Source organism: Fundulus heteroclitus, chromosome 17 (assembly GCF_011125445.2).
Source record: "Fundulus heteroclitus isolate FHET01 chromosome 17, MU-UCD_Fhet_4.1, whole genome shotgun sequence".
In the NCBI taxonomy this organism is placed as follows: domain Eukaryota; kingdom Metazoa; phylum Chordata; class Actinopteri; order Cyprinodontiformes; family Fundulidae; genus Fundulus; species Fundulus heteroclitus.
The window spans coordinates 21,093,944-21,108,101 of NC_046377.1; the positions used below are offsets into that span (position 1 = coordinate 21,093,944).

General features: G+C 39.4%; 1 protein-coding gene across 3 annotated transcripts in view; it reads left to right on the forward strand.

Moving 5' to 3' along the window:
• Nucleotides 1-14,158, forward strand: part of LOC105937131 (plexin-B2) — a 239,638-nt gene that overhangs the window by 137,667 nt on the left and 87,813 nt on the right. For all 3 annotated transcript variants that reach the window (XM_021324427.2, XM_012878283.3, XM_021324428.2), the window contains 3 exons: nt 8,283-8,806; nt 12,173-12,505; nt 12,601-12,715. In XM_021324427.2, the coding sequence (XP_021180102.2) occupies nt 8,285-8,806; nt 12,173-12,505; nt 12,601-12,715 (970 nt within the window). In that variant the 5' untranslated portion in view covers nt 8,283-8,284. The remainder of the gene's footprint in view (nt 1-8,282; nt 8,807-12,172; nt 12,506-12,600; nt 12,716-14,158) is intronic.

Sequence of the window (14,158 nt, forward strand, 5' to 3'; positions counted from 1 at the left end):
CGGTTCATTTTGGTTTCTTTCTACTTGTGTTTTATTCCCGATAACCATTTTGTACCTATTGGCTTAAACCAGGGCTGTCAAACTCATTTCTACATTGGGCCACTTTGGCATCATGAATCATTAAAAGGGCCGGTTACATGTGTATAGATGATGCGTTTGGTTTCATAATTTCAGTTCAGTTCACATACACATATAAAAAATGCACAGTAACATAAAAGTACCACCCTTACGCCCAGTTTATACAGTTTAACTGCAAAACTAAAGTTGATATTGTGGAGAGTTACACTTTAAACTCATCATTCTGCATCACCTTTTCTCTTTTTGCACATTTCTGGGTTGTTTTAATGTGTTGTTGAAAAACTGACATCTAGTGGCAGGATGCTGTTACTACACAGGTTAAAAAACTCAACATTCACATTATGGAGGAACAGTTTTAGCCACTTTATACAATTTAAAAGGATATATGCCTGTACTTTATGACATGATATGCCTTTCTTTGGCTCTTAAGGGCCGGATAAATTGCCTTGACGGGCAGGATTCGGCCCGCGGGCCTCGAGTTTGACACGTGTGGCTTAAATCGTAGTGAAGCTTCAGCTATTGAGATCAAAGGTTATTAAAGGAAATACTCAAATCAGACACATAATTAAATTTATTTGTATATTATTTTCAGAAGACTTTCTATTCCTTCCCTTGGAGGAGTAAATGATTGGAGTCACCTGACCCCAATGTTAGTTCAGACTACAGTCACCGGCCGCTTCACGGCTCACATGGCAAGAAGCAACTCAGGGCATCGAGACGTGATAAAGACGACAAACGGCATCAGTGTGAGGAAGAAATTAAAATTAATGGGCTTTGAATGCGGCACGGTTGTTGAGATGGGCGTGTTTGGGAGTTTCAGAAACTGCTGATCTGCTGGGATTTCCACACAGAACAGTCTCTCAGATTTACAGAGAATGGACTGAAAAAGGCAAAACATCCAGTCCTCAACCAGATTATTTTCCCAACGTAACAGTGCTTACGTTGGTGGGTCGTTGGGCTGATTCTCTGGATTCATTCTCACAACAGAGCATTAGGTAGTGCTACTCGAAGAGGGCTGTCCATCAAGCTAATAACAGCTAGCGTTAGCTTGTGTTGTCCGGGAGGTTTATAGGTGCGCTGATGCACGTTCAAGAGCTTCACCGACGTTCTACGTTGCTCTCAAACATCCGTGCTTCTACTCACCGTTACCCTCTAATTTCAGCGTAACAGGCCGTGATGCTGAAATGCGCTGGCGATAGCCCTGAGCTGTGCAAAGGAAATGTCTGTAGAATGTGAAGACTGGTTCTAGACGATGGAGATGCAACAGTAGCTCAAATAACCACTTCTTCCAGCCAATGTATGGAGACTATTCTGAAGACGGCTCACCCAGAAAGGTTTCTTTAGGTTGTTTCATGGTTGGAAGCATCAGGCTTAGGCTGCTGGAGGACATCAGGGTCTATTTCTCTCACTCTGCTGAGTTCTCCTACTGCTCTCCAGTTTACATTGTTTTTTATTTCTACTTTTAACTTTTTGTTCTCTGTCATTTTTCTCCTCATAGAAGGTACACCTGGTCTGGCGTTCTGTTAGCTGTGACATCATCAGGGGAGGCAGATCATCCACTATTACCATCTAACATAGAAAGTTCTCCTGGGTCAATGTGAGCTTCTGAGCTTTCTGTGTCTCTGCTCTGTCTTCTCTAAGCCCCAGTGGGTGGAGGCAGATGAGCGTTCACACTGAGCCTGGTTCTGGTTCTGCTGGAGGTTCTCCTCCCTGTTAAAGGGGAGTTTTCCTCTCCACTGTCGCTTCATGCATGCTCAGTATGAGGGATTGCTGCAAAGCCATCAACAATGCAGACGACTGTCCACTGTGGCTCTACACTCTTTCAGGAGGAGTGAATGCTGCTTGGAGAGACTTGATGCAACCTGCTGGGTTTCCTTAGAGAGGAAACTTTCTGACCAACATGGAGGATCTGATGGAATTTAACTTTGGAAAGAGCCTTGAGATGACGTGTTGTGAATTGGCACTACATTAATAAAATTGAATTGAATTAAGTAGAGGTCAGAGCAATCACACTAACCTGGCTGTTTGGGTCACTAATTGGCTGTTAAACTCAAATGAGTCACTGACCCAAACCTCTATCCTGTTTGGTGTTGAGTGATTGTCACTTGAACGTCACTAAGGATGCTTACACGGCCAATGTTTTGGTCACATGTCTCCAGGTGTGAATGGTTATAAAAACTCCCCATGGAGACGACTCATGGCTGCAGAGTAGGTGTTGGAAAGATGAAACCTGAGGCTACCTCCCCTGTTTAGTGTTGGTGTTTGGCAGATGGCCTCTTTCTTGAACTAACGGTCTTCAGGTTGTATCGGCTCATCGGATCCAGACTCAGTGGTTCATCTACATCTGAAGGAACAGGGAGAATCAATCAAAGATAGCAATGTTCAGCTTTTGGGCAGAGAATAAAGTGGTTTCACAATATTTTTCTGAATTGTATCAGCTACTTCCTAGATGCACTAAGGACTTGTTGTGTTTCATTCATAGATCTGATGTAGGTGGTAACGGGTGGTTACCACCTACATCAGGGTTTCTGGTTCGGCAACCTGAGGGTGGGCATGCTTGTTTTATTTCACAACATGCCTCTAATGGACTGTGGACCGAGACTCAGTTTTAAAACAATTCCTGCAAAAACAACCAATGTCTGTCTGTCAGAAGAATTGGAAACATTTGATGTTCTGTGGGGAATGTTTTAACCGCAACACCAAGGTTCCTACAAGATGTGGAAACATCTGGGACTTTATTTTAACGGGATGTTTGTGTCTAAAGTAAGGAAACTATGGATTTTAAAACACTTTAATCCCCATTGCATTGTGTAAAAGATTCATCCAGCCATTCAAATTATAGTCTTCAAAGTTGTGGACTTTAAATTTGAGAAATGTGTGGCAGCAACCTGTGGAAATGAGTTTCCCGCTGTTGTCATCATAAGAACCACCACTGAAAATTAGATTGGACTTTTATATGTTTAAAACAGAAGTGTACTTTGTTGTTAATGCAGTTTGACCACAGAAGGCGTTACTTACTGTCTGAGTCTGGACTACCAGATTCTTAGGGTGTTTTTTCTTTAATTTTACATACCGCTTTGATTCCCTTTTGGTAATTTCTGTTCATAACTCTGCAGGGAGTAGGAATCGTATCCAGTTCTGAGCTTTAGCAGTCAGATCAGTCCATCCATCAGTAAATACCCGTTTTATCCTGAAAGACGTGAGCCAGTGGCACAAAGGGTTCATTGAGGCTGCTGATCTTTCAGGTAATGATCCTTTTTGTTTGCCATAATTATCCTAAAGCCTTATAATAACCCTTCAGTGGTTTAATTATGTGTACATTGTGGGGCAAGGTTCTCATCCTTAACAAGCTCTGAAAAGGGGGATTCATCTAAACATTTCACATTGATAAAATCCCGTCTGTCGTTCTCGAGAGGAGCAGAAACACACAAGCATACCTTCGACGCTTGGTTTATTCCAGTCCTGACAGCAGTCATGCTTAAAGATCTCAAGCTGGAGGATGAAAGAAATGAAAACTGCTTCAGAGAGAAATAGAAAAGAGGGTGAAGACGGCTTGCAGAGCAACACGGAGACGGCTCCTGTTTGGAAACCAAAGATGATTTTACTGCTTTGATGTCGCAGATCCGTAACAGGCCCTGTGAGGAACACGGAGGCACGGACGGAGAACATCCCTGCTGTTTTCTGGCTTGTCTTAATGCTAAAAGAATAAAAGGTGTAACATTTAATGACAGAGGGGCTCAGTGACAGATTTGGTTTATGGTTAAAGGAAAAAATCCCTGACAGTTGCGCTTATCAGGAAATAAATGGGAATAAATAACTCCTCCTGTAGGTTATGATCCATATCTCATAAACATTTTGTAGGTAAGTGGCTTGAATGTTAGCTGGACCAGGATATTTTTTTTTGTTGTTTATCCATCTTGGATGCAACGCAGACTGACCTCCAGACACGTTGCTCCAGGGAAGGGAACTTGGTGCTTGAAACAGAACAAGACATTTGGGACTATTTATGCAACCAGCCATTCAGTCTGGGAACAGTCAAACTCATTTTGGTTTAGGGGCCGCATTCAGCTTAATCTGATCTCAAGAGGGCCACACGAGTAAACTCATTGCAAGATTAAATAGAACTAATAAATGTGGACTTGTTGTTGATTTTTATATTAAATGAATTTCACTTCTACACAATATATTATGAATAACCTCAGCGTTTTTAAGAAAAGTATGTGCAATTTCAACAATACTTTTATTCAGTTAAACATTTACTTGTGCATTATGCATAAGAACTGATCACAGTGATTGTACAATGTTGAAAAACATTTATTCACATTTTTTGGAACTTAAAAACACTGTCCTGCATGACAAAATACATCAAACAGATAAACATTAAATGATTTAAAGTTAATTTTCCACACCTGAAGCTTAATCTGCTGATTAAAACAAAGCGCCCCTCGTGGACAATATAGGAACTGCAGATTTTCAATTAAACAGAGTACATGTTTTTTTCAGAAATTGTTTTATTTTCTTCCTTTTATCTCCTCTTTCTTTCACCTTTTCTTTTTTCTTCTTGTTCTTCCTTTCCTCTCCTACTTTCCCATTGTAGTGTCCATATCATTTGAGATATTCCCCGCATGAATCATAATAAAACTATTTACATTCATAAATCAAGCAGAGCACTATGGCAAAAGCAGTACTGCTCCACTTGTGAAAATCAAATCTGATGAGCTCTTTTTGACATTAAGACAACAATTCTTATTGCCACATTGCCAGACAGGACACTGCAAAAAAAAAAAAAAGATTTTTATTTTTGTTTATAATGATAATGCATTTAGCCACCGAGCCAGACTAAATTGTTCGGCGGGCCGGAACCGTCCAACATCAGCGTCTGACCTCGTAAATGTGTTTCTGACTGAAAGAGGTCAAAAAATGGCGCAGATATTCATATGTGTAGAAAGGCAAGCGAAACCTTGTCGCCCTATATTTTCATCTTATTTGTTCTTTTAGTGCTTTTTTTTAAATAAAAAGCTCCTATATATATCTTGTGTTAAAATGGCTTTCTAAAAGTCTGCATTGCAGCCATTAAAGCACCGGACTCTTGATGTCCATGGACGGGTAATTTAGGAGAACAGGTGGGCAGGGAGATAAGTCTTGTCACAGTAATAAATCCCCTGGCGCTGAGGTGAATTCAATATGCAGCGAGCGGAGAGACAGTGGACGTGCCGTCCAATTGACCCACCCGTCAGAGTTATCTGATAGCTGCTGTAAAAATGAGCGGTAATAAACGGACACAACACGACTTTAAGGAACGGGATCCATCGTACCGCGGGCGGGGGATAATGAGAGGCGGCTTTATGATGCAGATTTTAAAGTGAAAGCAAATAACTGGAGGTTTCCCTGGACGCGGCTTTGAATTAGGGCAAAACATCATTTGTGTCGTCGTTGTTAGAGCCGTGTGTTGCCGCCACAGGCCACGGCTATAATTAAACACTCCCAGTCAGACTAATGGAAGGAGAAACTCACTCTGTCAGGCGACTAATTGCTCCACTCAGTCTCTTGTTTTCAGACACGCGCTCTCTTATTTAGTCTTTTCTAATCTAATCTGGCTCAGCTACCTCCACCTCAGCTGTTCCTCCACTAAAGGATGCTCTGGGTTTAATGGGAAGATCTGGATTGATTTTGCTCTCAGCAATTTGGGCGTTGCTCCTCAGGTTTCTGCTGCTGCTGAAGCTCCAAATGCAGCTGAAACACTTTAAGGACAAAAAGCTCTTTACAGCTAAACGAGAGAGAGAGAGATAAAGAAGCCGTTCACAGATTGACTTTCATCTCAGTGTATTTCATAAGTTGTTAAAAAGATTTAGAAATATTGTACTTTAAGTTTTACCTTCAGATCGAACTAAACCTCTCTTTTGCAGGAGGTTATTTTTGCAAACATTTACAAATCTGAATAGGAAAAAAAAAATTTCAGCTTGAGTACAATTTGTCATAGGAATTATCATTATTTTCAGATTTGGATTTAAGTTTATATATATTTTACAGTGTGGTTAGTATTTTTTATACTAATATTTTTCTAATAAGTTTCCTCTTATTTAGATTTTTTTTATATAGTTTATTTTTGTTTTATTATGTTTTTCTTCCCCATTTAATTTATTTGCTTTCTGGAATTGCTTTCTATTTCAAAATGTTTTAATAAACATGTTAGAGGTTTTCTCCTCTAATTTTGTTTTAAAAATGTTTCTTTTTATGCTAACATTTTATACTAGTTCTCTTCTATTTAATTACTTTTTTATTTCCATTTATTTGTGTCGGTATTATAACTTGTTTTCTTTTTTTGAAGAAATATTTCTTAATTTTGACCCTCTGTAACACAAACATATGCTGCTAATAAACCTTTTTCAAATTGAATAAATTCATATATTAAGTTAGTAATTTAAAGATGACCAACTTTTTTTTTTATGCATGTAAATAGTTTTATTGTGATTCCTGCGGCGAGAATTTCAAGTTATGTGGACACTACAATGGGAAAGTAGGAGAGTAAAGGAAGAACAAGAAGAGGAAAAAAAAAAGAAATATAAAAGGGAAAGAATTATAAAACGTCTTCCGTTTTAAAAAATAAAGATGGCCAACTTGTAGTTTAGTTTGTTTTTACTTCTTTTTGGTTTACTCTCATAAAGTTAATCAAGAGCAATGATGTTATTTCTTAATATGTTAGTTTGTACTTTAATTTTAATGCTCCTATATAAAGGCTAAGACTATAGATTTTGACCACCGCTGATGAAAACAGGTTTTTTTTTTAGCTGATTTTAGTTTTAGCCACTTTCTTTAGTTTGTTGCTTTCTGAGATTTCACCTTTAGGTGTCACTAAAACTCAATTTCTTCAATTATTCAAGACCCAGCTGGTATTGTTTGTCTTTATCTTCCAGACATGAGCTTATTTGCGTCGGTATTATAACTTGGTTACTTTTTTTTTGAAGAAATATTTCTTAATTTTGACCCTCTGTAACACAAACATATGCTGCTAATAAAGCTATTTCAAATTGAATAAATTCATATATTAAGTTAGTAATTTAAAGATGACCAACTTTTTTTTTTTATGCATGTAAAAAGTTTTATTGTGATTCCTGCGGCGAGAATTTAAAGTTATTTGGACACTACAATGGGAAAGTAGGAGAGTAAAGGAAGAACAAGAAAAGAAAAAAAACTTGTAGTTTAATTTGGTTTTACTTCTTTTTGGTTTACTTTCATAAAGTTAATCAAGAGCAATCAATGTCAATGATGTTATTTCTTAATATGTTAGTTTGTACTTTAATTTTAATGCTCCTATATAAAGGCTAAGACTACAGATTTTGGCCACCGCTGATGAACATGTTTTTTTTTTTGAAGAAATATTTCTTAATTTTGACCCTCTGTAACACAAACATATGCTGCTAATAAAGCTTTTTCAAATTGAATAAATTAATATATTAAGTTAGTAATTTAAACATGACCAACTTTTTTATTATTATTATTATTTTTTATGCATGTAAATTGTTTTATTGTGATTCCTGCGGTGAGAATTTCAAGTTATTTGGACACTACAATGGGAAAGTAGGAGAGTAAAGGAAGAACAAGAAAAAAAAACAAAAAAAACTTGTTTAATTTGTTTTTACTTCTTTTTGGTTTACTCTCATAAAGTTAATCAAGAGCAATCAGTTATGATGTTATTTCTTAATATGTTAGTTTGAACTTTAATTTTAATGCTCCTATATAAAGACTACAGATGCACTGCAAAAACGGATCTAAAAATAAGTAAAATGTTCTTCAAATTAGTGTATTTATCCTTGATTTGAGCAGGTAAATAATATTATCTGCCAATGGAATGAGTATTTTTACCCCTAAAATAAGATATTTAGACATCCTGCACTTGAAATAAGATGATGAAGATGAATTGTTCCTATTTTAAGTGCAAACATCTTATTCCATTGGCAAATCATCTTATTTACCTGCTCAAATCAAGGACAAATACATTCACTTTAAAGAATATTTTACTTATTTCTAGTTCCATTTTTGCAATGTGTTGACCACTGCTGATGAACACAGTTTTGTTTTTTTTAGCAGCTTTTAGTTTTAGCCACTTTTTTAGTTTGTTGCTTTCTGAGATTTCAAATTTAGGTGTCACTAAAACTCAATTTCTTCAATTATTCAAGCTGGTATTGTATGTTTTTATCTTTCAGACATGATGGAGCGGTGGTGGGCGTGGCAGCTCACAGTGGTTACCATGGCGACATTTTACGTGGGCCCGTGCCAGGGCAGGAACCCAGAGTTCTCGTCCGAAACGCTGATCAACAACGTGGTGGCCGACCCGAACACAGGCCGGCTGTACGTGGGCGCGGTCAACCGCCTCTACCAGCTCAACTCCAACCTGGAGGTGGAGTTCCGCAACGAGACGGGCCCAAAGCTGGACAACCAGCGATGCACGCCGCCCATCAGCGCCAACTGTGACAACGCCGTGCAGACCCCCAATCACAACAAGCTGCTGCTGGTTCATCCGGAGAAAAACCAGCTGGTGGTCTGCGGCAGCCTCTTCAAGGGCCTCTGCTCGCTGAAGAACCTGAGCAACGTCAACCACGAGACGTACTTCTGCGACAGCCACGGCGAGAAGTCGTACGTGGCGAGCACGGAGGAGGGCGTCTCCGTCGTGGGAGTCATGTCGTGGATCAAACTCCCAGAACTCCCCAAGAACTACACAGTTTTTCTGGTGAGAAGGAAACACATGCTGTACACTTTGCTGAAGCAAATGATAAAAATTAATCATCTAAATCAGTGGTTCTCAACTGTTTTTGGGCCAGTGCCCCACTATCCATTATCCAGGTCCATTACCCCCCCCCCCCCCCCCCCCCCCATCAATTAAGATGTAGGGTTCTTGCACTCTATCATCATTAGGCGCCCGCCTATGCAATGAAAATGCATGGCGGAGGCCTTATACTATGCACCTAATAAGGGTTTCTTTAATAGCTATGGGTTTTTCCAGCAAAAACCCATAGCTTGTCTTGTTCCTCCATCTGTTACGAAATAAACGCAGAAAAAATTATGTCTCTACCATTTACGGTTCCCGAAAGCGCTGTTCGAGGCAAAGTATTCCATTCTATTATACACTCTGACTCATCCGTCTGCAGACAGCCAGCCAGGGCCGGTCCCAGGCATAAGCGAACTAAGGGGCCGCTTGGGCCCACTGCTGCAAAGGGGGGGGGGGGGGGGGGGCACATTTTCTTCTTCTTTTTTTTCTTTTTTTTTTTTTACAAGTAACAATTAAATGACTTCAGTTATACGCACCACCAGGTTGGCGCCTTCTTCAATTTCTTCAGAAATTGAAAGTTTCTAGTTATTATTGTTGTTGCTTTTATGATTATTGTTGTTTTTGAAGTTAGCAAAAATCTGATAAAAGCTCATCACTGCATGACAAGATTTATTAGTTTCCCAGGGCACATCTTTCCTGATCTATGTATTATGCTGTCATGCTATCAGAGTTCACCATTTATTCTAATATGGCAGAGAAATAATCACAAGGTTTAAGCGCTGGACTCTTACAACAACAACTACTACTTAGGTGACGTCCTAAAGATTATGAGCCCTGATCTCATTAGGCCCGTTTACACTACACTTTTTTAACCGAGCTGAGACCAGTCCGAGCTCGGTAACCGAGATAACTGTTGTATGTAAATGGTCAGCAGACTGAACCGGACCGCGCTAAATGCAGACCAGTTCCTGAGCAGGTCTCGGCCTGGTTTTTTTTATCCCGGTTTTCTGATAAAGAGCGCATGAGCAGACCGCGTCATGCCCTTACAGTCAGCTGACTGTCCGCGGTTTTTCCGGCGTGTCTGGCTGCACGTCCTGATTCACACTCCATTCAGACAAATATCAGACATTCATAAAAATACTAGCTTCCTTACCGTGCCACACAGTATCCAGAGATGATTCTGCTTAGCAGTGTGATGAACCTCAGCGTCTGTCGTTGTTTCCTGCGTCTGTAAATCCTGATTAGACGTTTGTTTGTCTTATCCACGTCCCAAAAGCCGACTCTGTCCAACCATAACATCCTGAATATTACGGGTGCCGCCATTTTGATTTGCTCGGTCCCGCCTTCAATCCCAGACAGCAACAGTACCGCAGATCGCCACTAGGAGGCAAAGAGCAACCAAGGAACCGGGGTAGTGTGATGTGTAAACGGTCGTCTCGGCTTGGTTAACTGATCCAAGCTCAGACTGGTCTCGGCTCGGCACGGTTAAAAAAGTGTAGTGTAAACGGGCCTATAGAAACATGGCTTTTTCCAAGCTTAGACACTAATTGAGCTCACTAATACCTGTTTACACTACACTTTTTAACCGTGCCAAGACCGGTCCTAGCTCGGTAACTGAGATAACTTTCGTATGTAAATGGATCGCAAACTGAACTGAACCGTGCCAGTCACAACCGAACCGCGCTAAATCTAGACCAGTTCGATAGGTGGGCTCGGCTCGGTTTTTCAGTGGCACGGTTCTCAGATAACGAAGAGCGCATGAGCAGACCGCGTCATCTCCTTACAGTTAGCTGACTAATTTTGTGGTTTCAGACATTCATAAAAATACTAGCTTCCCTACCATGCCACACAATTTCCAGTGATGATTCTGCTTAGCAGTGTGATGAATCTCATCGTCTGTCATTTTTTCCTGCGTCTGTAAATCCTGATTAGACGTTCGTTTGTCTTATCCACTTCCCAAAAGCCGACTCTGTCCAGTAAATTCACCAAAGGTTGCCTTCTTCGCCTGATTCTCCGCAAACAACAAAATATCACAATTGTAAACAAACATAATTTCTTGAATGTTACGGGCGCCGCCATTTTTATTTGCTTAAGTCCCTCCTTCAATCCTAGAGAGCAGTAGTACCGTAGATCGTCACTAGGAGGCGAAGAACTGCGCTACCGTGATGTGTAAACGGTCGTAAGAACCAAACTTGGCACGGTTAACTGAACCAAGCTCGGTCCGAACTCGGCACGGATCGGTTTAACATAGGTTGGTGAAAATGGGGCTTAAGTGAAAGCACGCATCTAAGTCGCAGGGAAAGCTGTTCCAGTAAGAACTCCACGCAGCCTGTATCTGATTGGACTAATTAATTTGTGTAAACTAAAGATTACACAAATGGAACAAACCATAACAGTACACATCTGAAAACCTGGAAAACTGTTAAGCAAGACTTTAAAAGATCACAACAAGTTAAATCAGCGAGGACTCAAGACTTCTGCTCAGTGCTGTAAATCCGAATGTGGATACTTTAAGAGAACATAGATCAGGGGTGTCAAACTCATTTTGGTTTAGGGGCCGCATACAGCTTAATCTGATCTCAAGAGGGCCACACGAGTAAACTCATTGCAAGATTAAATAGAACTAATAAATGTGGACTTGTTGTTGATTTTTATATTAAATGAATTTCACTTTTACACAATATATTATGAATAACCTCAGCGTTTTTAAGAAAAGTATGTGCAATTTCAACAATACTTTTATTATGCATAAGAACTGATCACAGTGATTATACAATGTTGAAAAACATTTATTCACATTTTTTGGAACAAAATACATCAAACAGATAAAAATTAAGAAATGATTTGAATTTTTCCACACCTGTAGCTTAATCTGTTAATTAAAACACAACGCCCCTCGTGGACAATACAGGAACTGCATATTTTCAATTAAACAAAGTACATGTTTTTTTCAATAATTGTTTTATCATTCTCTTCCTTTTATCTTGTCCACTTGTGAAAGTCAAATCTGATGAGCTCTTTGTGGTATCTTATTGCCACATTGCCAGACAGGACACTGAAAATATATATATATATATATATATATATATATATATATATATATATATATATATATATATATATATATATATATATATATATATATATTATTTATTTATTAAATTTTTTTCTATAATGATAATGCATTTAGCCACAGGGCCGGACTAAATTGTTCGGCGGGCCGGATCCGGCCCGCGGGCCGTATGTTTGACACCCCTGACATAGACTCTAGATATTTTATAAATTGGCCTAGTAAAAGTCTCAGCTTTCCCATCTTGTCTGTATTAGGTTGCTAAAGGGTACGGCAGCCATGACAGCACGAAGCTGATCTCCACCCGCATCCTGGAGAGGGTGCCGGAAAAGGACTGGGTGGAGTTCGAGATCGTTGCCGACCCTGTGGCGATCCAGTCCAGCACCTTCAACCAGGAGTACCTGCACAACTTCCGCTTCGCCTTCAAAGACAACAACTTCACCTACTTCGTGTTCTCCAGGAGGCTCAGCAAGCAGGACAAGAAGAACTTCACCTTCATCTCCAGGATGTGTGAAAACGATTCTTCCTACTTCTCCTACACCGAGCTGCAGCTCAACTGCAGCGCCGGCAACAAGCACAACAAAGTCCAGGTGACCAGAATATCGGAGGGTCTGAAAAATGCAGACTTCTGCTCGGCTGTTTAATAAAATGACCGACTGCAACCTTTCCTTTTCTGATCTTCTAGGCTGCTTTTGTTGGACCAGCAGGGAAAGTTCTGGCCCAGAATCTGAACATTTCACCTGCAGAGAAAGTTCTGTTTGCCACCTTCACCTCTGAACAAGAGCACACCTCAGCCATGTGTAGGAGACCCTTTCTTGTTTTAAGTTATTCAAAAAAGACAAAGTCTTTTTCCTCTCTTGAGTTGTTGATTTATCTCTGAACAGCAGCTGAACAAACTAAATGCTGATTTTTGGTCGCTTGCTCTGCATATTTCCACAGATGAAGGAGCTTTGAATCAAAGAGCATTCTGTGCCTTGATCTTTAGCAACAAAGCTCAGAGAAAAATCTCAATTTAATTCCATAGAAAGTCTGGATAAAACCTCTGCGTTTATAACCAGCAAACGCTTCTCTTAGCGAGGCAGAAACTGTTTTAAATTTTCCAGTGAGCAGTGCTGGGAGTAATGGTTTTAGTGAAAAACCGCGTTACTTTTCTTACTTCAGGAACACCGTTACATTACTTTCTAAATAACGCAGAACGTTACTCTAGTCTCTAGGAGTGCACAAAGTTGAATTTAGTCTCTCCAGGAGCTTCATAGATCTCTTTAGATTCTGTTTGTGTCATATTTTTAAAGCAGTTTCATTTTTCTCGATTCTCTTTAAAAATTTTGAGCAATAACATCGCAGTATTTGCTATGGAGCTGCTGAACAAGGTCATTGATTTCCAGCTTATCCATTTTGCAACTTCGCTATTTTAATTTTTCACTGCAATTTTGTAGTCTAAGCTGAAAGATGCCAAAGCCACATGTGGATCAGTAAAAACATTAAGTTGTTGGGTGTATTAACCCGCCCACATTACACCAGGGTGTTAAACTCCAGTCCTCGAGGGCCGGTGTACTGCAACTTTCATTTGTGTACCTGTGAAATCTGGGAAAAGAACTACAAAGTGCGCACTAGGGCTGAACAATTAATCGCATTTTCAATATAATCATGATTTAAAAAAACACAATTTCCAAATCGCAGAGGTCTGCAATTTTTGACTATGTAACAATTAGTGAATTAGACACGCCCATTAGGTGTTGGTAAAATGTTTAAAGTGGGTTTGCCTCCACATGGAAGGGAAGACAGTTGCAGCAGTGAGATAATCTAACTTTATTACTTGTTTTAGAGTTTATATAATCATACATAGCATTAAGAACAGGTCAATCAGTTTAATACATAGACTTGCTTGTTGGTTGGACTTTATGTTCAACAAGGATTGATGTTCAATTAAATTAAAAGCTGTTCTCTTGAAGAATATTCTGATCAATAGAAACATTAAAAGTTCATATTTAAAATAGTCCTTGTTTACAAACATCTTTATTTAGAGGCCATTTTTGTTGTTTGTGGTTAGTGCAGAGAAAAGTCAAAATTGCAATTTTGATTGAAATATATTGTAGGCAGAACGCAATCATTACTGTACCGAGTTTAGATGCTGTTGATCTTTTAGCAACTAATCTACATGGCGAGGAAACAAATTGATTTGTTGTTTGTATATATTTTAAAACGCATTATAAATTAAACTGGGAAAAAAATCGCATTAAATC